This window comes from Procambarus clarkii, chromosome 26 (genome assembly GCF_040958095.1).
Source record: "Procambarus clarkii isolate CNS0578487 chromosome 26, FALCON_Pclarkii_2.0, whole genome shotgun sequence".
Taxonomy (NCBI): Eukaryota; Metazoa; Arthropoda; class Malacostraca; order Decapoda; family Cambaridae; genus Procambarus; species Procambarus clarkii.
In genome coordinates this window covers 15,344,482-15,372,277 of record NC_091175.1, presented here as the reverse complement: position 1 = coordinate 15,372,277, position 27,796 = coordinate 15,344,482, and the positions used below count along the sequence as shown (strand labels likewise).

The window sequence follows — 27,796 nt, the reverse complement described above, 5'->3', positions numbered from 1 at the left end:
CATGACTCGCTGGTTAACGTCATGCGCGCGCACACACACACGCACACACGCACACACACACACACACACGAACGCACACACAGTGCGGGTTGGAGGGACCAAAGAGCCAGAGTTCAACCCCCACAAGCACAAATAGGTGAGTACAGTAAATGGAATTCACTAGGAAGTGATGTGGTGGAGGCTGACTCCATACACAGTTTCAGATGTAGATATGATAGAGCTCGAGAAGCTCAGGAAACTGTACACCAGTAGATTGACGGACGAGAGGCTGAACCAAAGAGCCAAAGCTCAACCCCCGCAAGCACAAGTAGGTGAGTACACACACACACACACAACTCATGGGCAACTTAACCAATTACCACTTGGGCTGGATGGTAGAGCGACGGTCTCGCTTCATGCAGGTCGGCGTTCAATCCCCGACCGTCCTAGTGGTTGGACACCATTCTTTTGCCACCGTCCCATCCCAAATCCTCATCCTGATCCCTTCCCAGTGCTATGTAGTCGTAATGGCTTGGCGCTTCCCACCCCCCTGATAGTTCCCTTCCACCCCCCCCCCCGTCCCTCCAACATGACGCGTGGTACAGCAGGTGTGTGGTGCCCAAACCTCCAGAAGCACATAAAGAAACTGGATAAGGTGCAGCGTCATGCTACAAAATGGCTCCCGGACCTGAAAAACAAAACTTACGAAGAGAGACTACAGGCATTAAACATGCCTAAACTAGAAGGTAGAAGAAAAAGAGGTGATATGATCACCACGTACAAAATTCTAACAGGAATCGACCAAATTGACAAGGAGGAATTCCTGAAACCAGCACCATCACGAACAAGATGACATTGTTTCAAGCTAAGGAAACAGAGACGCCGAAAAAAAACATTAGAAAGTTTTCTTTTGCACACAGTGGTAGACGGTTGGAACAAGTTAGGTGAGAAGGTGGTGGAGGCCAAAACCGTCAGTAGTTTCAAAGCGTTATATGACAAAGAGTATTGGGAAGACGGGACACCACGAGCTTACCTCTCATCCTGTAATTATACTAAGGTAATTATTATTTGGAAAGAAAGTGGAAACATGGTACTGGAGAAAGGTGACTAACCTGTGTCTCCAAGGACGGTGGTGGAGAGGTCCCTCAGCTGGTTCTCTGGACAGTGATCTTCGAGGTAGTCGTCTACGAGCTCAATGGACGCGGCGTGGAAGTCGATCTTGGGAATCGTCTCCGCCATCATTTCTGTCTCAGCGATCACGTTAATATCCGGAATAACCTTGGCGTTAACTTGTGTCTCGTCCTCGTTTAAAGTGCTAGATTGGTTCATTAGGATGATGTCGGTGGGTGTGTCGTCGATGTTAGGGAAGGACTGGAGTTCCGCTGCCGAGGTGATGAACGGGGATGAGTTCGAGGCGCCACTGTCGACACTGACGACGCACAGTCGATCTATACCAGGCCAGGAGTCGACGAGTTCCGTGTCGGGAGTGACAGATAGAGTCAGAGGGTCATTACTGTGGTCGTTACACACAGGGGCATCGTCGTAGTGCACCTCAGAGGGACCACTGTGGTACCCGCAATCTTCACTACTGCTGGGCGTCATTGTATTAACTTGCTGAAAAATCTCCCCTTCCTCGTCGAACCTGTAGATCGGAGCGCAAGGCAGAACGAGATCGGGAAGCTCGCGTGTGTCTCCTTCACCAAACAAGACTTCAGACTTTTCCGACGCACTCAACAAGTCTGAAGAATCCCGCAGGAGTTTCTCAGCTTCGACCGCATCGCCGTTGAATGTCTCAGCATTGTTCCTCAGATGGAGCCGGTCGTCATATCTCGTCTGCGGCAGCTTGAGAGACTCGTGGGTGGCCTTCTTGAAGCCTAGACGGGAGAGTTGACCCACCTGGTCAAGCTGTTCCACGTGGTCGGCCATCAGAGTGACCAAGGTCAGCAGACTAGCGTGGCACACTGTCTGTAGCAACGGTGATTGTGGCTCCTGGTTCATGGCTCCACCATCGTCAGCTGCCAGCTTCCTTGACAATCAAATGTACGGTGACCCCCTCACAGTCCAATACACAATAACCCCCCACCTCACAGTCCAGTACAGTGACCCCTCACAGTTCAGTACACAGTAATCCCCCCCACAGTCGCCAGCTCTGGTGATAAATCCAGCTTATTTTAGCTAAATAAGCGTTTATGGCATGGGAGGTTTTTTAATTTAATGTTTTTTCTAAACTGTTTATTTAAGCCTGAAAGATAATTTAACATTAGAGCAAAACATTCACTGTCAACTAATATCTAATGCTGCTTAGCCCCCATCTCATCTCTATATAAAATAACAAACACATATTCAATAATAACTAACAATTTCCATATGTATAAGCAATTAGATTATATATTCCGCGTCTCTCCTCACCTTAATCTCCAACACCTTGATTGTCTCCTAACCCAAATCCTCCCCTTTCCCACCCCCTCTCTCTCTCTCTCTCCAAAGGGGTTACAGACTCCTGACGGGGCAGCAGCTACCCCCACCCACTTTGGATCTATGCTGTACATCGAGGGAAACTTATCCTGGAAAAAAACATCGCAAGCCAACTGCGACACTATTAATCTCGTACCGTTATTAAGTATTGTTTCAACTGTCATGCCGGGACGTGAAGGCCAGGGAAGGCTATGGTTAGGTAAAACTGCTTAGCCAGTGAAGCTGTAGTATACTTGTAGGAGATATGAGGACAAGGAGCTGGGATATGAGGACAAGGAGCTGGGATATGAGGACAAGGAGCTGGGATATGAGGACAAGGAGCTGGGATATGAGGACAAGGAGCTGGGATATGAGGACAAGGAGTTGGGATCTGAGGACAAGGAGCTGAGATATGAGGACAAGGAGTTAGGATCTGAGGACAAGGAGCTGAGATATGAGGACAAGGAGCTGGGATATGAGGACAAGGAGCCGGGATATGAGGACAAGGAGCTGGGATATGAGGACAAGAAGCTGGGGTATGAGGACAAGGAGCTGAGATATGAGGACAAGGAGCTGGGATATGAGGACAAGGAGCTGGGATATGAGGACAAGGAGTTGGGATATGAGGACAAGGACCTGGGATCTGAGGACAAGGAACTAGGATATGAGGACAAGGAGCTGGGATGTGAGGACAAGGAGCTGGGATATGAGGACAAGGAGCTGGGATGTGAGGACAAGGAGCTGGGGTATGAGGACAAGGAGCTTGGATATGAGGACAAGGAGCTGAGATATGAGGACAAGGAGCTGGGATATGAGGACAAGGAGCTGGGATATGAGGACAAAGGGCTGGGATATGAGGACAAGGAGTTGGGATCTGAGGACAAGGAGCTGAGATATGAGGACAAGGAGCTGGGATATGAGGACAAGGAGCCGGGATATGAGGACAAGGAGCTGGGATATGAGGACAAGAAGCTGGGGTATGAGGACAAGGAGCTGAGATATGAGGACAAGGAGCTGGGATATGAGGACAAGGAGTTGGGATATGAGGACAAGGAGCTGGGATATGAGGACAAAGGGCTGGGATATGAGGACAAGGAGTTGGGATCTGAGAACAAGGAGCTGAGATATGAGGACAAGGAGTTGGGATCTGAGGACAAGGAGCTGAGATATGAGGACAAGGAGCTGGGGTATGAGGACAAGGAGTTGGGATATGAGGACAAGAAGCTGGGATTTGAGGACAAGGAGTTGGGATCTGAGGACAAGGAGTTGGGATATGAGGACAAGGAGTTGGGATATGAGGACAAGGAGCTGAGATATGAGGACAATGAGCTGGGATATGAGGACAAGGAGCTGGGATATGAGGACAAGGAGCTGATATATGAGGACAAGGAGCTGGGATATGAAGGAAGGAATGACGGAGCGGTTCCCAATCTTTTGGACCATCGGGTGTTGAACTGTGATCCTCAAACTGAAGACGGTACCGCTTGGGCTCCGATTCGATAATATCGTTAAGTCCTAATACATAAAGTTACGAATGACAAACCCCAGCGGAAATTACTGGCTCATCAATCTTCAAACAAGACTTTAATTCTTCGTGAAGACAACTCAACTATATGAATGACGCCAGAAGCTAATCAGAAGAGTGTCAACACATCATTGCCGATCACGCGGGTCGTGTCTGACAGCTCCTCTCGATTACAGCAGCCAGCGCCCTAAACTAAACGCTTTACCCACTGAAAGTTGCAAAGTTTAACCGAAGATGGCAAATAATCTTGCTCAACTTGACACTGGCATCATTTTCACACGTTCGAGTCGTAAAGAATTATGATCATCGCGTGAGAGGGATTTTACATCTTGAAGTCAACAACTTGACATTGCGGGACATATTTTGTTTCTCATGTCCACCAGAGAGAGAGACTGATTCTACACTGTAGTGATGAGTGAGGAGATGCAGTGACAAGCCAGTCGTCTTGTAGGAGATGCAGTGACAAGCCAGTCGTCTTGTATGAGATGCAGTGACAAGCCAGTCATCTTGTAGGAGATGCAGTGACAAGCCAGTCGTTTTATAGGAGTTACAGTGACAAGCCAGTCGTCTTGTAGGAGATGCAGTGACAAGCCAGTCGTCTTGTAGGAGATGCAGTGACAAGCCAGTCGTCTTGTAGGAGATGCAGTGACAAGCCAGTCGTCTTGGAGGAGATGCAGTGACAAGCCAGTCGTCTTGGAGGAGATGCAGTGACAAGCCAGTCGTTTTGGAGGAGATGAAGTGACAAGCCAGTCGTCTTGGAGGAGATGCAGTGACAAATCCGATTTGCCTTGAAGGCGATGCAGTGAATACTGGTCATCACTGCTGCTGGATGGCGTGTGGTTGGTTGTCGCTGAAGTATTGATCAGCGGGGAGCAGGCACAGCGTGTGACCTTTATATCACTAGAGTCGTCAACACATCTCTGGGCGTTCTCGCCAGCGCCCAGAGGAACGCCGTGGGCGGAGTCTGCACTCCAGGTGTTCCGGCGTTCACTCTTCATCCCCAGCAACTCGGAGGGGGCTAAGATTAGCGTCGGGCTGGAGGCTGGTACTTATTCCTGGCCCTCCAAGACCTGACATCCCCTTACATGACCTCCCTCTCTCTCTCGCATGACTTCCTCATGTGACCCCATCTTTCCCATGACCCTTCCTTCTAGGGGTCATATTTTCAACCTTCATCCCATGGTCCTATTTTCGTCCTTCCATGCCGTGGTCTCTGTTCTTCCCCACGACCCTATTTTCCTCTCTATGACCTGTCTTCATCTGTCTTCCTCTCATGGGCCTATCTTCATATACGTCTCCCATGAATCTATGACTCGCTTCCCACATTCTTTGGTTCTAATCGTCTTCCCACTTTGGGTGTAACTGTGTTATTCTAGGATAATTTTTCTCTGTCCTATTGACTGATTTTTTTTTTGTTATAGGTTTAGCTCCTTTCTCCCTCTATCTAACTCCCCAATCATCTTACTGCCTCTTATTCCTTCTTCCTGCTCCACCTGCATACATTCTTCATTAGATACAAATGGATATGAGTCGTACATTACACAACATTGTTCGTAAATGGACGTTAAAGCCTACCTAACCTTACCCAGCCTAACCTAACCTTACCCAGCCTAACCTAACCTTACCCAGCCTAACCTAACCTTACCCAGCCTAACCTAACCCAAGGGAACCTAACAGCTGAGTCTTAGCAAATACACCTTAATTTAACCTATCAATATATACGGTTTTAACAATAAGAAAACTAACTTGTCGTACTGTCTTGCGGACGATCTGTCCACTCCCTGTCCCGTCACTGTCTACACCTTGTATAAAGCTAGTTCATTGAAGGACAATTACACAACAGGACAAGAGTGTGCTTGTTGCAAGACAAACACCAAGAAAATGGAAGACTATCTTGAGGTTATCTTGAGATGATTTCGGGGCTTTAGTGTCCCCGCGGCCCGGTCTTCGACCAGGCCTCCACCCCCCAGGAAGCAGCCCGTGACAGCTGACTAACAGCCAGGTACCTATTTTACTGCTAGGTAACAGGGGCATAGGGTGAAAGAAACTCTGCCCATTGTTTCTCGCCGGCGCCCGGGATCGAACCCGGGACCACAGGATCACAAGTCCAGCGTGTGCTGTCTGCTCGGCCGACCGGCTCCCCAGGTGACTATGTCCCCAGAGGCATATATTCCCCCTCCGCTATATCTCTCTTATCACAGTCCAATGTCCATGCGCTAGGACTGGTCGACAAGGTGACGGTCTTGCAGGCCGGCGCTCGATCCCCGATGGTCGGAGTGGTTGGATATCGTGCCTTCCCTCCATCTTCCTTCCCTTTCTAGCTTTCTATCCCGTCCTCTCGAGTTTTCACAACGGATAGAAAATCATGTACTCAGTTTTCCGAACCTGACGTAAGAGATCCACGCATAGTAGACCTGAATATTTGTCACGGATGATACATAGTACATCATATTTTGTCCGATGGGATATTGAGGTCAAAATGCGATGTTTTAATCTAGAGACGGGTTATCTTGAGATGATGAGATGTAGTAATTAGTGTAATTAGACGGGTTGTAAGAGTGTAATTAAACGGGTTTAAGACGGGTTGGTCGGACCTTACATTACCCCGTCTCATTTGAGTCCACCCTGACTAGATCTACAGTGTGAGACTAGTAAGAGACCTTAGGAACAAGCAAACAAGTGCAAAAAGAAAAAAACAACAACAGCTTGATAAAAAGTTTGTCAAAAAGGATATAAACAAAGGAAGCTCTCCTAGGGGAAGGGAAGTCGGGGACCTACGCTCTATAACTTGCCATGCACAATGCCAACCGCACCAGTAAAGTGTATCACGCTTCACAGTCCCAAGGCACTCACCTCCACCACATGTTTGCAGGCACTTAAAACCAGTTTCTTTCAGCGTTTCCACCCTAGCCCCGCTGAGTGTCGCACTTGCACTCACAAAATCCCCATCAGGCGGGACCAAAGAGCCAGAGCTCAACCCCCGCAAGCACAATTAGGTGAGTACACACAAGTTTACCTCTTCTACCTATCGCTCTTTCCCCATTGCCATACACAAACCCATTGACTTCCTCACTGCCATACACTACCCCATTGACTTCCTCATTGCCATACACAAACCCCATTGACTTCCACATTGTCATACACAACCCCATTGACTTCCACATTGTCATACACAACCCCATTGACTTCCTCATTGCCATACATAACCCCATTGACTTCCACATTGTCATACACAACCCCATTGACTTCCTCATTGCCATACACAACCCCACTGACTTCCTCATTGCCATACACAATCCCCATTGACTTCCTCATTGCCATACACAATCCCCATTGACTTCCTCATTGCCATACACAATCCCCATTGACTTCCTCATTGCCATACACAATCCCCATTGACTTCCTCATTGCCATACACAATCCCCATTGACTTCCTCATTGCCATACACAACCTCATTGACTTCCTCATTGCCATACACTACTCCATTGACTTCCTCACTGCCATACACAACCCCATTGACTTCCTCACTGCCATACACAACCTATACCAAACAAGTTTTTTACACCAAGGAAACACAGGATGAGGATGCTCCAGCAGATGAGGATGGTCTCCTCAGCCTCCAGCATCCCTCACTGTCTCTCTCACCACCAACACTCACACATCCTGTTTACCTTCTTAGCTCTGCCTCCCTGCCTCCTTTTACTAGTTTACTAGTACAAGGAGACACAGGTGTGTGTGTCTGTGTGTGTGTGTGCGTACTCACCTATTTGTGCCTGCAGGATCGAGCACTGACTCTTGGATCCCGCCTTTCTAGCCATCGGTTGTTTAGAGCAATGACTCCGGTCCTATTTCCCTATCATACCTAGTTTTAAAATTATGAATAGAGTTTGCTTCCACAACCTGCTCCTTAAATGCATTCCATTTTTCCACTACTCTCACGCTAAAAGAAAACTTCCTAACATCTCTGTAACTCCTCTGAGTTGTGTGTGTGTGTGTGTGTGTGTGTGTGTGTGTGTGTGTGTGTGTGTGTGTGTGTGTGTGTGTGTGTGTGTGTGTGTTTAATTTCAGTTTTTAAAGGAGTAATGATCTTATTTATCTTAAAATTTCAATTGTATACAACACTTAGAAATGAAACTTTTATTTCAAGTAAACATTGTTCTTAAACACTGTCTCGTGTAAGAATAATCTTGAAAAGAGAAACGAATGTACATATGAAGTACAGGGAAAACCCACACACACACTACCACACATCACTACATGCGCTATCCTACAATGACGCATATAATGCTGTGCGTACGCAAGCTGATCGTACGCATATACGCCATTCTTAGTCTTTATCTGGGTGTATATATTTTGTACCCGTGTACCAGACAACTGGATATGTATATATGTGTGTTGTTTGCTGGAAACTACGTATATAAAATATATATATGTGACTTGAGGAGGGCAGATGTGTAAGGACCATGTAGCATGTGGAGCAGGAGCTCTCGCGGCGAATATAGAAGCCAAGTATCGCACAGAGTGCGTAAAATTCAAGCACTCGCAGCGTACGTGGAAGACAGCACTCACAGCGCGCGTGAAAACCAACTACTCGCAGCGTTCGTAGAAGCCAACCACTCACAACGCGTGTAGAAGCCGACCGCTCGCGGGCGCGTAACTGACAGCGCGCAGTAAAGAGAGTCGCGGGCGGGCGGGCGGGCGTTGCGTGCGACCTGGATGGCAGCTGCCAGCAGACTGCGGTCTGGGTTCTCCCGGCCGCTGCCTTCCACTCTCCTCATGATGCGCGTATTCGTCCTACTTAATTCTCTCTCCTCTCCATTCTCTTACTCAATTATCTCCTTCTCTTCTCTTCGCTGAATCCTCTCCAAATTCTTCTTTCATGGCGCTCTTGTTCGTAGATTTCTTCACTCCCAAAACGCAGAATGGTTAAATTAATGTTTTAGGGGAAAACGAATATGTATATAAAGTATTCTTGATGCTTCTCTTGTTCTCTATTTCACTACTTGGCCACTACACCAGCACCAGTCCACGTCCCACAGAGCGACCCACTCACTATAACGCGACCCTTGATATTAGAAGCCGTAGTAGCATGCTTAATTGATGAAGGAGTCACTACAACACCATCATTAGGAGAGGATTGACTGGGATAACGAACCGAACAGACAGACGAGTGTAATGTTCGTACTCCAGCATTGAACAACACGCCATAATGTCTGGAACACACACACACACACACCAAACACTTTAGGGGAGACATGATCACTACCTACAAAATTCTCAGAGGAAATGACAAGGTTGATAAAGATAAACTGTTTAACACGGGTGGTACGCGAACAAGGGGACACAGGTGGAGACTCAGTACCCAAATGAGCCACAGGGACGTTAGAAAGATCTTTTTCAGTGTCAGAGTAGTTAACAGATGGAATGCATTAGGCAGTGATGTGGTGGAGGCTGACTCCATACACAGTTTCAAGTGTAGATATGATAGAGCCCAATAGGCTCAGGAACCTGTACACCTGTTGATTGATAGTTGAGAGGAGGGACCAAAGAGTCAGAGCTCAACCCCCGCAAGCACAACTAGGCGAGTATGACTTGGAGAGTACACAGGCACACACACACTGGCCTAGAGTAACAAGCGGGATGCCTCAAGGATCAGTGCCGGGACACATACAAATTTATATAACTGACTGCAGGAGTCGAGTCTTATATGTTGATGTTTGCAGACGATGCGAATCTATGAGAAGTGTTAATTATAGTTACTCGTAGTTAACTGAGACTACAGTTAACACTAAGTTAATTGTTGAGCCTAGTTGCCAAAAGTGATCTTCATTTACATCAGTTTTCAAAACTATTATTACTCCCAAATTTGGCCAAGAATTTAGATATTTGAAAGAGGTTCAGTGCCACGCTATATGGCACTTCGTGATTTACCAAGAATTTGCGCTGGCACCGGGTCTCTTACAGCTTTCTATGGCATCTGGACAAGTGCCAGGCACTCAGCGGTGCCCCAAGCCTTCCTCAGGCAGCAGCTCCAACTGCCATCGTTTCATGCAAATTGGCCCAGCCGTAATCCATCCTCATTAAAGAGGACTGATTACAGAAATATGCAAATTGTTTACTGCTCTGACAGTTGGTCGAAGGGTCGTTAGTGAGCGCTGCTAAAGGGTGAACTTTGCAAGCGGATCGTAGCATTTGTTACGCCTCTCTCATCAGTAAACTAATAGGCTAACTTCCATATTAACATATTTTGTTGAAGGAGATATTGTATTCTCCTCCGAGCTTTGTCTTCGACACTGTAGGAGAGTTAGCAATGCATATTTATTGATGTTCGTGTGTACTCCCCTGTGATGTAATTTGTTTAATTTTGCTCCGAGGGGCGAGTTTATTAGGCAGCGCCACTCATCCTGTGAGTGGACACACCGCCATAGTGACAGTATTGGGCAGCGTCACTCATCCTGTGAGTGGACACACCGCCATAGTGACAGTATTGGGCAGCGTCACTCATCCTGTGAGTGGACACACCTCCATAGTGACAGTATTGGGCAGCGTCACTCATCCTGTGAGTGGACACACCGCCATAGTGACAGTATTGGGCAGCGTCACTCATCCTGCGAGTGGACACACCTCCATAGTGACAGTATTGGGCAGCGTCACTCATCCTGTGAGTGGACACATCGCCATAGTGACAGTATTGGGCAGCGTCACTCGTCCTGTGAGTGAACACACCGCCATAGTGACAGTATTGGGCAGAGTCACTCATCATGTGAGTGGACACATCGCCATAGTGACAGTATTGGGCAGCGCCACTCATTCTGTGAGTTGACACACCGCCATAGTGACAGTATTGGGCAGCGTCACTCATCCTGTGAGTGGACACACCGCTATAGTGACAGTATTGGGCAGCGCCACTCATCCTGTGAGTGAACACACCGCCATAGCGACAGTATTGGGCAGCGCCACTCATCATGTGAGTGGACACACCGCAATAGCGACAGTATTAGGCAGCGCCACTCATCCTGTGAGTGGACACATCGCCATAGTGACAGTATTGGGCAGCCACTCATCCTGTGAGTGGACACACCGCCATAGTGACAGTATTGGGCAGCGTCACTCATCCTGTGAGTGGACACACCGCCATAGTGACAGTATTGGGCAGCGTCACTCATCCTGTGAGTGAACACACCGCCATAGTGACAGTATTGGGCAGCGCCACTCATCCTGTGAGTGAACACACCGCCATAGTGACAGTATTGGGCAGCGCCACTCATCCTGTGAGTGAACACACCGCCATAGTGACAGTATTGGGCAGCGCCACTCATCCTGTGAGTGAACACACCGCCATAGTGACAGTATTGGGCAGCGCCACTCATCCTGTGAGTGAACACACCGCCATAGTGACAGTATTGGGCAGCGCCACTCATCCTGTGAGTGAACACACCGCCATAGCAGCATGTACAACACTCCCCAATAGGAAGAAAACCCACTGGGTTGTTCATCCTGTCACTTGTACCCCAGACACAGCTGGGACTTGATCTCTGAGCCCCGGTACTTACGACGTATAGACAGAATAACATCTTTTTCTTGGTGCCTGAAACTGTACGAACACACAAGTATGCATTAAAGATAACTTGATTTTTTATAGATAAGCAGATCACCACAAGAGAAATCTCGATGACCAAAAATAACATTAAGGAAATGCTCGTGCCTTGTGCAGGAAGTCAGTAAGAGGAATACGTGAAAGAATTTATGGAAGCCACCTCCATCCACATCCTCACGGCCAGATTCGACAAAAAACTCGATTATGAGACAAATTCACTTTAATTGCAACATGTTTGTTGCAATTAATTTGCTTTAATTGCAGCAATTCGCTTATATTCATCGACAATATCATATTTTTCAGGTATTTACCTCTTAAGGGATGTTAATGTGGCATATATGCTATATATTTTCCTCATATATAATTATCTTAAGAGCTATTTTTGGTCAATAAAAATACAAAAATGGGCTGCTACTCCTACGTCAAAATGCGATCAGCGGCGTCTAACAGCCTGGTTGATCAGACCACCAACCAGGCGGTGGGATTATTAATCCCCTGAACCACTTCAAAAGGTATTTATATCCTCTTGTTGATAACGGTAACTTACTGGGCTCTACAGATCCTTGTTAAGTTGTCAAGACGACCACACACCTGACTCTAATTAAGTTTGGTCAGCAAACATCAGCACCTGAGCCCACTCCACACCTGGGGCCAGGAGTCATTAGGCATTTACTTACGAAACCTGTTCATCTTTAATCAAGGCGGCTTTGTTTACATTTATTAAATAATTTACGAGTGCCAAAACTTTACAACCCAAGGTTATAATTATTATAAATACCCTCCTAGGGCAAACCACACACTAGAAAGTGAAGGGACGACGACGTTTCGGTTCGTCCTGGACCATTTTCCATGGACACAATCGACTTGAGAATGGTTCAGGACGGACCGAAACGTCGTCGTCCCTTCACTTTCTAGTGTGTGGTTTGGCTAACATATTTCAGCCCCGTTATTGTGACTCCTCGTCTGCAACCTCGTACGGCTTCGGAACTCATCCATTGTTTGATAACAGGTTAAGGGCAATATTTAACATGTCCCCTTAACTAATTAGTCAAGTCTAATTTACAACGTACAGGGCTTAAGATTATAACAAAGTTGTTGAGCATATATATATATATATATATATATATATATATATATATATATATATATATATATATATATATATATATATATATATATATATATATATTAAGATAGTTTCATCTTACCCTCCGCAGTTACAGCCCCGCTTCTGTGTCAGGTAAATACACCACGGGATCACCATAGCCCGTGCTACTTGCAACTTTTGGGTTAATAGATTACTAACCAACCAATAAATATACTTCAGCCCATAGTTCTCTCTTTTTAATACTCTATATACATCATACTCACCACACCTACAGTGTGAGTGGTGGTGGAAAGGTAACAGAAAAATATAATACTCTTTTCTTGTCTCTCTCTCTCTCGTGTTTACTTTTATCTTCATTTGCTTTTTCTATCTATTTCTCTCCATATCTTACTCGACCTCAAATTCAGAACTCTAAATATAAGCAGAAAGAGCCAGACAAACAGACAGACACAGATTCAGAGAGAGAAAAAGTTGGATTAGCTTGAAGTATCTGTCTCAAGTCCTCTTGTTATTCTCTGAGTGGACCTCGTTGGGTAAGGAGGAGGGAGGGAGGTTGGCAAGTGAAGAAGGAGGAGAAGGACCATTAGGGAGAGAGAGAGAGAGAGAGAGAGAGAGAGAGAGAGAGAGAGAGAGAGAGGGAGAGAGAGAGAGGGAGAGGGAGAGAGGGAGAGGGAGAGAGAGAGAGAGAGAGGGAGAGAGAGAGAGGGAGAGGGAGAGAGAGAGAGGGAGAGAGAAAGGGAGAGAGAGAGAGAGAGAAAGGGAGAGAGAGAGAGAGAGAAAGGGAGAGAGAGAGAGAGAGAGAGAGAGAGAGAGAGAGAGAGAGAGAGAGAGAGAGAGAGAGAGAGAGAGAGAGAGAGAGAGAGAGAGAGAGAGAGAGAGAGTGAGAGGGGGGGAGGGGGCAAGGGAAGACTGCGTCTCCTTGACTCTGAGGTTTCCAATAGATATATCAAACTGTTGTTGCATGTTCCTCGCTATTACACTCATCTTTCTCTTCCTCCTCTCGCTCATTTTATCTCATTTGCATATTAATATTTCCCTAGCAGTGTTTATCTATTTATATCTGCAACGAAATTACTCTTTCTCTGCCTGCAAATCTGTTAATAACAATATTATTCTACGTCTGGGATCTTCTCGGACGCAGGTTCGAACCCTCATCACGGCCCTTGTGGAGTTGTTCAATATTATTCAATTCCTTCGTTTGTACATAGTGGACCCGAGCCTTGAGTGTTGCGTGCCTTGTGAGGCGACCCTCACAAGCTTATTTCAAGACGTGTCGCGGAATGAAGGGGGTTGAACTACGGGGAAATGGATGAAGTTAAATCTAATTCCACCACAGAGAAAACGAAGAGACATGATTCAGACATACAAAATACTAAAGGTTATCGATAAAATAAAGCTTATATTGAGCAATAACATAACGAGAGGACACGAAGGAAGGAAACCAGGAGGAAGCGCCAAGCCATTACGACTATATAGCACTTGGAAGGGGTCAGGATAAGGATTTGGGATGGGACGGGGGGAAGGAATGGTGCCCAACCACTTGGACGGTCGGGGATTGAACGCCGACCTGCACGAAGCGAGACCGTCGCTCTACCGTCCAGGCCCAGTAGTGGTGGCACACGAGAGGAAGGTAGACACTGTGACGAGCCACAGTAACGTGAGGGGAAAACCTCGTCAGTGTAGGCCTAGTAAGCAAGAGGAAGGACCTAAAAGAGGAAACAGTAGAGGTTGCCTCTATAGTCTTATTAACATATATGACAATAAACAAAGTCGTGAGTCGCTGCACTAGACGACCGCCAGCAGGTAAGGCGGGGTCCAGGAGCTGAAGCTTGGTCATGCAAACCACCTGATTGGAAGGAATTGTTAGATATGGAAACACACACAAACAGCCTCGTAGGTCCTTGCAGCCAAGAGGACAGCGCTTTGGGGTCGTAGTTTTAAGGGCCCGGGTTCAATTCCCGGCGGAGGCCGAAATAGGCAAAGTTTCTTTCACCCTGATACCACTGTTCACCTAGCAGTAAATAGGTACCTGGGAGCTAGACAGCTGCTACGGGCTGCTTCCTGGGGATGTGTGTGTGTCTGTTAGAGAAAAATATATGTAGAAGACATAATAAAGGACAAATAGAGTGGTTAGAAAGGCGGGGTCCAAGAGCTAATAGCTCGATTCTGAAGACAGAAATAGTAAATACACACTCACACGCATACACGTCAATGTATGGAGGAGGCTACAAGATGACCCTAGGCAGACTGAATGAATGGTCCAACAAATGGCTGTTAAAGTTCAACCCGAGTAAATGCAAAGTAATGAAACTAGGCAGTGGAAACTGGAGGCCAGACACAGGATACAGAATAGGAGATGAAGTACTTTATGAAACGGAGAGAGAGAAAGATCTAGGAGTTGATATCACACCAAACCTGTCTCCTGAAGCCCACATAAAAAAAATAACGTCTGCGGCATATGCGAGGCTGGCTAACATCAGAACAGCGTTCAGGAACCTGTGTAAGGAATCATTCAGAATCTTGTATACCACATATGTAAGACCAATCCTGGAGTATGCGGCCCCAGCATGGAGCCCGTACCTTGTCAAGCACAAGACGAAGCTGGAAAAAGTTCAGAGGTATGCCACTAGACTAGTCCTAGAACTAAGAGGCATGAGTTACGAGGAAAGGCTGCGGGAAATGCACCTTACGACACTGGAAGACAGAAGAGCAAAGGGGAACATGATCACTATCTACAAAATTCTCAGAGGAAGTGACAGGGTAGACAAGGATAAACTATTCAACACTGGTGGGACGCGAACAAGGGGACACAGGTGGAAACTGAGTACCCACATGAGCCACAGGGACGTTAAAAAAACTTTTTCAGTGTCAGAGTAATTAACAGATGGAATGCATTAGGCAGTGATGTGGTGTAGGCTGACTCCATACACAGCTTTAAGTGTAGATATGATGGAGCCCAGTAGGCTCAGGAACCTGTACATTAGTTGATTGATAGTTAAGAGGCGGGACCAAAGAGCCAGAGCTCAACCCCCGCAAGCACAACTAGGTGAGTACAAATAAGTGAGTACACAGAAAAAAAGAAGAGACGTAGGAAAGGAGACGACTGAATAATAGTGTATTAAAAATATTTATATATACACACACTCATACACACTCACAGAGCATTTTGTGTGTGTATAAAACACTTTTCAAGGCGATCATACACCTTGACACGCCTCTAATCTAATGTGACCAATAGCGTGAACGATTGATCGCGATAGGGAAGAGAACTATCAGGAGCCAATGGTAAATAACCCATTACGACTATGTAGCACAGGGAAGGGGTCAGGATAAGGATTTGGGATGGGACGGGAGAAAGGAATGGTGCCCAACCGCTTGGTGGACGGTCGGGGATTGAACGCCGACCTGCATGAAGCGAGACCGTCGCTCTACCGTCCAGTCCAAGTTTGATCGCATTAGATAACAATAGTTTGTGTCGTGGGAGTACACACGCTATCATACAATCATACATAAATACAATCATGCAAACATACAGTCATACATACATACAATCATGCATAATACAATCATACATAAATACAATCACGCATAGTGACAATCAATCTACCCCCCGCAAAAAAAGATAGAATCTGAGGGGGGGGAGGGTGAATCTGCGTTATCTATCACCCCATAAGCGATAGATAACGACCCTTGCACTCTCATTAATGACGAAGGTCTATCAGAGAATTCCCCGATCGACAGATTAATAACTTCTGGGTAGAATCTGGTTGCTGATTGGTCAATGATATCTTCCTCGAAGCGGATGATTGGTGGGAGATGAGAGAGTCTGTGTGAGTTGTTCCTTCTTGTGAAGAATTATCGCTGTATGCTGCGTTGCTTAAGGCTGTTTTACCCCCTCATTGGCTGATATAATACAAGCAGTTGATTGGTTGGTGAATACAACCTGTTAATTGGTTGTTAAACATGCACTTGTTGGAGGAAGTCAAGATCTTTGTGGAAGCTCCTTGAGACAACCTTGGACCAGGATCAAGTATTTGCTCGTCTACTTGCTATCCATCCACTTGGGCTGGACGGTAGAGCGACGGTCTCGCTTCATGCAGGTCGATGTTCAATCCCCTTACGGGCTATTCATGCCCGTGCCACCTCTTGGGTGGCTTAATCTTTATCAATCAGTTCAATCCCCGACCGTCCACCAAGTGGTTGGGCACCATTCCTTTCCCCCCCCCCCGTCCCATCCCTAATCCTTATCCTAACCCCTTCCCAGTGCTATATAGTGGTAATGGCTTGGCGCTTTCCCCTGATAGTTCCCTGCCTCATCTAGTTACGAAACCTGTCCATCTTTCCTCAACTATGTTTACGCATGCAGCAGGTTTTCCCCTCTCCAGGCCGCAAAGCCAGGGTAGGTCGATATGGAGAAGCTGTTACCCATGCAGCAAGTTAGGTCGTACCCACGAGTTTTTGTAATTGGAAAAAAATGGAATAGTTCGTTACTTTAGTCTACGTGAAGATGGACTGAATTACGTTAGGTATAAAGAGGTTTCCCCCCTAAACGCAACCCACAATAGTTGCTTAACTCCAAGGGGTACATATTTATTGCTAGGCGTTAAAAAGGCATCAGGCGAAAAAAAACATTCACACACCCCCTTAAGTCCCGCTCGGGAAACGAACCTGGGATCTCCGATTATGGGTCGAAGACGTAGCCCACTGCACCACAGGATCCGGATATAGTGAAGTGAGGATGAGGAGAGTTCACAGTAGTTGGGGTTGGTAGTGAGAGCGGGGGGGGGGGAGGGGGCCCCATGGGGAATAGAGGGGGGGGGGGGATGTCGTGGAGGGGGTTGGGGGGGAAGGGTTATAAAATAGGTGAGAATAGGTGGGGTGGGGGGGTGGGGGGGGGGGGGGGGAGAGCGTGGCCAACACAAGCTCTGAGTTAACCTGGTTGTCATGGAGACATCCCAGGGTAAGGGAGTGAGTGGGGTTTTACCTCCCCTCGCACGTGCGCGCACACACTCACACGCGCGCGTACACGCTCACACGCGCGTGCACACAAGGACTGGTTCTTACTCTGTGAGGAAAACTAAATAAAAACTAATAAATGCTCATCTGTATCTTTACCTCACACACACAGAGGGGAGCCCTCGCGGCTGAGTGGACAGCGCTCAGGGGTTGTAATCCTAAGGGCGCGGGTTCGATCCCCCGCAGAGGAAGAAACAATTGGATACAGTTTATTTCACCCTGATGCCCCTGTTCACCTAGCAGTAAATAGATACCTTGGAGTTAGACGGCTTTTTCCTGGGGATGTGTGTACTCACCTAGTTGTGCTTGTTGGAGGTCTGGCTCTTTGGTCCCGCCTCTCAACTGTCAATCAACTGGTGTACAGGTTCCTGAACCTATTGGGTTCTATCATATCTACACTTCAAACTATGTATGGAGTCAGCCTCCACCACATCACTGCCTAATGCATTCCACCTGTTAACTACTCTGACACTGAAAAAGTTCTTTCTAACGTCCCTGTGGCTCATTTGGGTATTGTCTCCACTTGTGGTCCCCTTGTCCGCGTACCATCCGTGTTTAACAGTTTATCTTTATCTACCCTGTCAATTCCCCCTGAGAATTTTGTAGGTAGTGATTATGTCTCCCCTTACTATTCTGTCTTCCAGTGTTGTGAGGTGTAGTTCTCGCAGCCTTTCCTCGTAGTTCATGTCTCTTAGTTCTGGGACTAGCCTAGTGGCATTGAGACAATGCCACTTGTCTCATTGAGACAAGCACGTATTAGGCACTTGTATGCAGGCATGCATGCATATATATATATATATATATATATATATATATATATATATATATATATATATATATATATATATATATATATATATATATATATATATAAGCAAATAATATTTTTAATGAGCATTATTATTCATTTTTTAGCGAGCGACGATATATGTAAAAAATATATATATTTTATGGCTTTATAAATTCCGTCATCTTATAGTATATAAAGAATACTTTTTTTGCGTGAGTTATTCTACGCACATTTTCGTATTCAAATTTTTCTGAAGATTCCTTCAAGAACACCCAAAGATGATATTCTTTTAAATATTCAAAGATTTGTAAAACGTCCTTTTTAAAATCGGAGGAGACAATGCTCTCTGTTCCAGTTACATATTGCTTCTTACCCTCACCTAATATGCATATTTAAACTTGTGTTTTTTTCCTTACAACTATAATTTCTCTATTGAGAATCATCTCTTCCGCCTTCAACTGTTGTCTATCGACTCGAGATTCTCAACTGATTTGATGAAACAACGCAATCATGTTACAGCATCACTCACTCATCGTGTTTCATCTACCTGCTTTGTGAGTAATTTTCTCTGAATCCGGAGATCAATGTCCACGCGGCCCGGTCTCTGAGCATGCCTCTTGGTTGGTGGTCTGGTCAATCAGGCTGAGACACAGCTGGTCATAATCTGACAGCAAAAATGAATAATTGATAATTTGTGTACGTATAAATAATTAAATAGGAAATCACAGAGTCAGAATAATGCTTATATCAATACCTTTTGAGACAGCTGAATTAAACTGCAATGATTAAAGCAGGATGATCATTACGAACGTCAAACCCAGCGGAAGGTCAAGTCTAGTACAAAGGTCACGATCAGATCGCATAATATAAAGAACAAGGTCAAATCACGTTCCGAACGAGAGCAACACAGCTGATGGTCATGTCTGAAACAGAAACTTGGACTGAATGGTTAAAAAACTGCTTAGTAAATACAGACTAAGCCTCCATTATCGAGTTACGAGCTCGTAAGCGTTTTGTGACTCCTGGTCCAGAGTTAAGTGGTCATGTGCTTAGGTCAGAGGTCAAATGCAAAGATCAAGTGTTAAGATTAAAGTGAAGATCAAGACCGCAGCTAACAAGCGATGGTTAGCCCAACGAGTTGTTTTTATTGTTTGTAAAATAAATATGGATTCACCAAGCTTTTAATCATATTTAATTAAACGCCGCCTTGCACAAGTAAAACGCCGCCTTGCACAAGTAAAACGCTGCATTGCACAAGTAAAACGCCGCCTTGCACAAGTAAAACGCCGCCTTGCACAAGTAGAACGCCGCCTTGCACAAGTAAAACGCCGCCTTGCACAAGTAGAACGCCGCCTTGCACAAGTAAAACGCCGCCTTACACAAGTAAAACGCCGCCTTGCACAAGTAGAACGCCGCCTTGCGCAAGTAAAACGCCGCCTTGCACAAGTAAAACGCCGCCTTGCACAAGTAGAACGCCGCCTTGCACAAGTAAAACGCCGCCTTGCACAAGTAGAACGCCGCCTTGCACAAGTAAAACGCTGCATTGCGCAAGTAAAACGCCGCCTTGTAAAGTAAAACGCCGCCTTGAACGTTAAAACGCCGCCTTGCATAGGTAAAACGCCGCCTTGCATAGGTAAAACGCCGCCTTGCATAGGTAAATCGCCGCCTTGCAAAGTAAAACGCCGCCTTGCACAAGTAAAACGCCGCCTTGCACAAGTAAAACGCCGCCTTGCACAAGTAGAACGCCGCCTTGCACAAGTAAAACGCTGCATTGCGCAAGTAAAACGCCGCCTTGTAAAGTAAAACGCCGCCTTGAACGTTAAAACGCCGCCTTGCATAGGTAAAACGCCGCCTTACATAGGTAAAACGCCGCCTTGCAAAGTAAAACGCCGCCTTACATAGGTAAAACGCCGCCTTGCAAAGTAAAACGCCGCCTTACATAGGTAAAACGCCGCCTTGCAAAGTAAAACGCCGCCTTGCACAAGTAAGACGCCGCCTTGCCCGTTAAAACGCAGCCTTGCACAAGTAAAACGCCGCCTTGCACGTTAAAACGCAGCCTTGCACAAGTAAAACGCCCCCTTGCACGTTAAAACGCAGCCTTGCACGTTAAAACGCCGCCTTGCACAGGTAAAACTCCACCTTGCACAAGTAAAACGCCGCCTTGCACAGGTAAAACGCCATCTTGCACGTTAAAACGCCGCCTTGCACAGGTAAAACTCCACCTTGCACAGGTAAAACGCCACCTTGCACGTTAAAACGCAGCCTTGCACAGGTAAAACTCCACCTTGCACAGGTAAAACGCAGCCTTGCACAGGTAAAACTCCACCTTGCACAGGTAAAACTCCACCTTGCACAGGTAAAACTCTGCCTTGCACAGGTAAAACTCCACCTTGCACAAATAAAACGCAGCCTTGCACGAATAAAACGCCGCCTTGCACAAATAAAACGCCGCCTTGCACAAATAAAACGCCGCCTTGCACGAATAAAACGCAGCCTTGCACAAATAAAACGCCGCCTTGCACAAATAAAACGCAGCCTTGCACAAATAAAACGCAGCCTTGCACGAATAAAACGCCGCCTTGCACGAATAAAACGCCGCCTTGCACGAATAAAACGCAGCCTTGCACAAATAAAACGCAGCCTTGCACAAATAAAACGCAGCCTTGCACGAATAAAACGCAGCCTTGCACGAATAAAACGCCGCCTTGCACGAATAAAACGCAGCCTTGCACAAATAAAACGCAGCCTTGCACGAATAAAACGCCGCCTTGCACGAATAAAACGCAGCCTTGCACGAATAAAACGCCGCCTTGCACGAATAAAACGCAGCCTTGCACGAATAAAACGCCGCCTTGCACGAATAAAACGCCGCCTTGCACGAATAAAACGCAGCCTTGCACGAATAAAACGCAGCCTTGCACGAATAAAACGCCGCCTTGCACGAATAAAACGCCGCCTTGCACGAATAAAACGCCGCCTTGCACGAATAAAACGCAGCCTTGCACAAATAAAACGCAGCCTTGCACAAATAAAACGCCGCCTTGCACAAATAAAACGCAGCCTTGCACGAATAAAACGCCGCCTTGCACGAATAAAACGCAGCCTTGCACGAATAAAACGCCGCCTTGCACGAATAAAACGCAGCCTTGCACGAATAAAATAAAGTTTCCGTAATTAAAAGAAAGCTTTCCTCTGTTATGGGGGGAACAAGGGCATACGAGATGTACAGTAATAATACGAGATTAAGGGCGATAAGCTTTACAACCAACCCGTCAAGTTCACCCTTCTGATGCAGGCATACACCTGACAGCTGTGACGTCAGACAGCGGTTAGTGGGTACAAGGGAACACCTGCCATTTTCCCCTCCTGTTGTTGACAGCTGAGAGGTTAATTACCCTTTCACCTTTTACACCTGTGTGTGCGCTTACCTATCGGTGCTTACCTACCAACACTTACCTATCAGTGACTAAGGGGGGGGGGGAGCGAGTTCAAGCTCTAGGTCCCCACGCCATCTGGCCTTGTTGTACCTGTTATGTTATGATTAAGTATTCTGACATTCGAATTCTTTATTGAATCTCTCCTTTTAAAGCTGTAGGTGTGTGTGTGTGTGTGTGTGTGTGTGTGTGTGTGTGTGTGTGTGTGTGTGTGTGTGTGTGTCATTTAGGCCTATAGCAAGTCTTGAGGAAGATGTTCAAGGCGAGGAAGACTTAGGGTGGCTACAAACCGGAGTTGCGTTATATGGGGCCAATATATCTTCTGTAATTGTCTTCATCCTTATGTTCTTGTGTCGTCTCAGCCTCCGAGGCTCGCCAAATGAGTCCTGATCTGGGGTCAAGTGGTCGTGGATATAAGTTACCACACTGCATTACGAGAGACGGAGAGAGAGAGAGACAGACTTCGTGAACTATGTAATATCAATCCCAACGATTACCGGGCCGCGGGGACGCTAAGCCCCGGAAGCACCTCAAGGTAACCTCAAGGTAAGGTACGATGCAGACGTTCCGCATAGGCTACCACTTGGCTTTGAGGCTTCCGTTAACAGGTGCGGAACTGCTTGCAATGTAAATACATTAGAACTAAACCTCACACCAGAAGATGGGCCAGCAATTGCTCTAGTAATATTCCTTAAACTCTGGTCACTATCAGTTATAGGAACTTCAAAAATCATATATTTTTTTACTGGGGATATCCCAGATAACAATAGGGTGAGTTCCAGACAACCTCCCAATGTAATCAAGACTTTGATAAAGATTTTGTGTGTGTTGGGATATTCCTCGCCTCAGATACTTGGCGGCACTGGCACTTATGGACTTTAATATTCCACATTTCTGGCCAGTGTGGTGAGAAACATCGGCAACCAGGAGGTCAGAAGGACTTGCTTCTGATACACGAGAAAATGTGGATAAAAATCATTTATATCTTGTGAGTCGTCAAGAAAAAATTACTTTAAAAAGGCAGCAATTGTGTGAGCCAAGTTCGCGTCATCAACAGCGCTGGCTGCGGGTCCTACTCTCTGATACCTGGAAGAAGTGAGAGAAAGTCAAAGGCAATATTTCTCATCTGGCGAGCTTCTACAGCGTCAACAACACGGGACATAAGGGTCACATTTCCACGAGGAAGCTTCAGAAGATGTGACAAAGTGACCTGTCTACATGTCACTCTCATCACACACGTCTCAGTTCTCACTGCTCAAGAGAAAGTTATTTCCATATCTTTTTCTAAAGGCGGATGTTCATATTAAATTGTTCTTAATAAGCTGAATAGAAAGCGAGAAGGACTGGAGAGAAAGTGAGAGAAAGGTGTGCGTTTACATATAGGTGTCTGCAGCGTCGAGCTGCTACTCTTGGGCCCCGCCTTTCTTCCCGACCGTTGTCTAATATACCGAACTATTTTCTCTATCTTATTTATTATATATATTTACACACCCCAGCTCGGCCCCCCCTTCCCCCCCCCCCTAGCAACGGTTCTCAGCTTTCATCTCAAGCATAAAAGATCCAGAAAGTCTGAGACAGTTTGAGGCAATTAAAGAATTCTCACAATAAAGTTCAGTGTAAATTTAAGATAAATTACAATAAAAATATTTTTTCCCTGTAAAAAATAAAACTCGTGGATTGTTTCAATAAATAATGGGGCCGTTGGAGCTGGGTTAAGAGTTGCCATGGTAACGCGAGGCAGTTGCCATGGTAACGCGAGCCAGTTGCCATGGTAACACGAGACAGTTGCCACGGTAACGCGAGACAGTTGCCACGGTAACGCGAGACACTTGCCACAGTAACGCGAAAAAGTTGTCACGGTAACGCGAGACAGTTGCCATGGTAACGCGAGACAGTTGCCATGGTAACGCGAGACAGTTGCCATGGTAACGCGAGACAGTTGCCACGGTAACACGAGACAGTTGCCATGGTAACGCGAGGCAGTTGCCACGGTAACGCGAGGCAGTTGCCACGGTAACACGAGACAGTTGCCTCGGTAACGCGAGACAGTTGCCACGGTAACACGAAACAGTTGCCATGGTAACGCGAGACAGTTGCCACGGTGACACGAGACAGTTGCCACGGTAATACAAGACAGTTGCCATGGTAACGCGAGACAGTTGCCACGGTAACACGAGACAGTTGCCATGGTAACGCGAGATAGTTGCCACGGTAACACGAGACAGTTGCCAAGGTAACACGAGACAGTTGCCACGGCAACGCGAGACAGTTGCCAAGGTAACGCGAGACAGTTGCCATGGAAACGCAAGACAGTTGCCATGGTAACGTGAGACAGTTGCCATGGTAACGCGAGACAGTTGCCACGGTAACGCGAGACAGTTGCCACGGTAACTCGAAACAGTTGCCATGGTAACACCAGACAGTTGCCATGGTAACGCGAGACTATAATGGAAGTCGAGCACTTTCCAGCTTCCCTCACAAATCTACTCCCCATCCGCCTATAAATTATCACCACTGTGTTTTAAAATCCAGCGTGAGAACAAAAATAATGAGGGCAAATGAGGAGGACTTTTGACCAGCCGCTATCTTCCTGTACTCGTCGCGACCACTAGAGAAATAGTGGCCCTCAGGTAAACCCAGGTAAAGCGGAGCCCGTGAGCAGGATCGATAACAAGAGGCTCGTCAATGGAGTGATGCCAGAGGCGAGATATATCATGTGTTAGAAATATCATGTGTTAGAAATATCATGTGTTAGAAATATCATGTGTTAGAAATATCATGTGTTAGAAATATCATGTGAGGCCGTGTTGTTGCTCAGGTCACCTCAACAAACGTGATGTTGCCATCAACAGTAATATCAACATATTTGATGACGTTAGTGGGGTGAAAACTTTATAAAATGGTTAGTAAAACTTGGTAAAAATCTCTTCACAGTGTAAAACTGGGCGCAAAAGTGGCAGATGTAGTAGATAATTGTAAAGTGTGCTCGCCCATCCCTTTTTTGGCCCATATTCTCTCCCATCTGTATTAGAGAATTTATAGTTTTACTCTTTGTTTTTCGATTAGTTTCGTTGTTTACTTTCCTTAAGGGTGCCATAAAATTTACATTTTCTGTAACAATTTTTTTTGCAGGGCATACTTGTGTACCTTTTTTCCGTCCCTGTCGACGCAAACACTAATTCAAAAATAATAATTATTTTGTGTCGGGAGACAAGCAACCGGTGTATATATACACGTTGACCAGACCACACACCAGATAGAAGGTGAAGGGACGACGACGTTTCGGTCCGTCCTGGACCATTCTCAAGTCGATTGTCTTGAGAATGGTCCAGGACGGACCGAAACGTCGTCGTCCCTTCACTTTCTAGTGTGTGGTCTGATCAATATACTTCAGCCACGTTATTGTGACTGATGGCTTGCGTATATATATATATACACGTTAAGTTTATATCCAGGTCTTCATTCCCCCTAAGATCGAATTACTGACCCTCTCGAGGATGCAACCGCGCTAACAGTCTGACTGGGGCCAAGGAGCCAATGTTCAACCCCCGCAAGCACAATTACGTGGGTGAGTACTGGGTACCTACTCGTATATACGCAATATATCTACACGAGGAACCTCCCCATGGGTGACAACACGTACATCTTCTCCCATCTCTCTCCCAAGCTGCCCGAAACGCTTTGCGTAATAGTGGCTTTAGGCATTGTATGTACTAGCTCTATCTATAAAGCCAACAAACTTTGTAAAATCTCTTTATGTATGTACCTTTACCTAAATAAAAATTATTATTATTATTATTATTATTATAAGAGATCATGTAACTCTTTGAACCGGGATTCGGTGTTTATATTTTCCAGTTTTGTAATTGCAGTGTTGGGTGAGTGTGGCGCACTTGGCGGCTTTTTGATCACCAGGTGTATAAACACAGGTGCTTGCCTTACCCTACAGGTGTGTATGGGGGTCACTCTCAAGACACGAGCACACCTTCGCTATCACCTCCATTAACTGTACTGATTATCCAAATCATTTAGGAACTGGACCTCAACACTTTGGAATCGATTCATATCGGTCAAAAGAGACCTGAGTTTAACGACTCCGAATCCAGCCCGTCCTCCAAACAAAGATCCAAAAGTGATTCCATCCATCCGCCAAACCCCCTGTTTATGAATGAAAAACGGTTTACATACGACTCACAACTGATTTCGTTCGAACACTTCCGGAACAAGTGCTTCACTGACGAGTTTTGTTCGAACCACAACGCTATAAATGCTTCACCCACGTACTACAAATGCAAATAATCGCCAACCGAACCTAAACACCTAACCTAACCTAACCTATGCCTATATATACACAATATGCTAATATATTATAATATTAATTTATATTTGAGAAAGTTCTTGTTCTGAATGAACAGCATGTTAAAATTTATGAATGCGTCTGTGGGGGCGACCGCTGGATGTAATGGACTTGAGTCGAGGACGGGTTGCCGAATCCGGAGTTACAGCCCTGCTCCTGTGCCAGGTAAGTCCACTTCGGGCTCACCATAGCGCTTCTTCGCGCTTCCTGTATGCGCTTCCTCGCATACAAAGATCCAAGCTCGTTAAGCCAGCCGCCAACCCCCCTGTTTATGAATGAAAAGCGGTTTACACACGACTCATAACTGATGAATTCCGAACACTTCCGGAACAAGTGCTTCGCTCACGTCCTCTGTTCGAACCCCGATTCAACAAATGCTTCAGCCATGTACTTCAAATACAGATAATCGCCAGAACCTAAACACCTAACCTAACTTGCCTAATTATAAATAGAATTTTTATGTATAATAATATTAATTTATATATGAGAACAAACCAATTTTTAATACACAGTATATTAAAATTGATGAATACGTCTGGGGAGGACGGCCGCTGGGTTGACTGGATGACTGGAGGACGGAGTCACTGAGTGTGGTCCATGTAATTACACAAAACTACCCAAAACCTCCTAGCATTACATAAGTAATATATTAGACGGAGGATGGGTTGGAACATAGCCCATGCTACTTGGAACTTTTTTGTGCCAAGTAGCTGAACCTAAAACAACAACGACGACTCAGAGCCGTCGACTGCCTTGTAGACACGCTACTTACGTTCTACAAGTTGGCTGTAAGTTCTTATATATATATTTTGATCAAGGGAAGGGAACTATCAGGGGGAAAGCGCCAAGTCATTACGACTATATAGCACTTGGAAGGGGTCAGGATAAGGATTTGGGATGGGACGGGGGGAAAGGAATGGTGATATTTTGATCAAGGTGTTTAATTCTTTTCGGCTTTTTCAATTTATTGATATTTAAATCTTTTAACTGTTATTAGTAATTTTTTAAATTTTTTGTATAGTTCATTTTAGTAGTGATCATGGATAATTATCTTCGAAACGTTTGTACACAAGGAAAACTTATGTCTAACTATACACAGAACTTTAATATATACTAGTATTAACGTATGAGAAGAAACCTATTTATAATACATAACACATTACAATTTATGAATACGTCTTGGGGGAGACGGCCGCTGCTTTAACGAGCCTGGTCTGAGGACAGATTGGTTTTCTCCAATTGCAATGCTCCTTGCGTTCTTCATAGACTTCCAAGTGGGTTGCCTTCTTTTGGTGACTACTTACTGCTCCTTATATTACTGAGTAATCACCTAGTTGTACTTGCGGGGGTTGAGCTCTGGCTCTTTGGTCCCGCCTCTCAACCGTCAATCAACAGGTGTACAGGTTCCTGAGCCTATTGGGCTCTATCATATCTACACTTGAAACTGTGTATGGAGTCAGCCTCCACCACATTACTTCCTAATGCATTCCATTTGTCAACCACTCTGACACTAAAAAAGTTCTTTCTAATATCTC

At 45.8% G+C, this 27,796-nt stretch overlaps 1 protein-coding gene across 3 annotated transcripts in view; it reads right to left on the bottom strand.

The window, feature by feature from the left end:
- The window catches only part of LOC123756811 (uncharacterized), a 42,051-nt gene extending 16,153 nt beyond the window's left edge, over positions 1–25,898 (bottom strand). Inside the window, exons 1-2 of one of the 3 annotated variants that reach the window (XM_069331923.1) lie at positions 25,847–25,898; positions 1,092–2,221 (exon numbers count right to left, since the gene is read on the bottom strand). In XM_069331923.1, coding sequence (XP_069188024.1) covers positions 1,092–1,977 — 886 coding nt within the window. In that variant the 5' untranslated portion in view covers positions 1,978–2,221; positions 25,847–25,898. Of the gene's footprint in view, positions 1–1,091; positions 2,222–8,528; positions 8,686–25,846 lie in introns of those variants that run through there. The other 2 variants (XM_045740175.2, XM_045740173.2) reach the window with 2 other exon arrangements.
- Between the last annotated feature and the right edge of the window lie 1,898 nt (positions 25,899–27,796).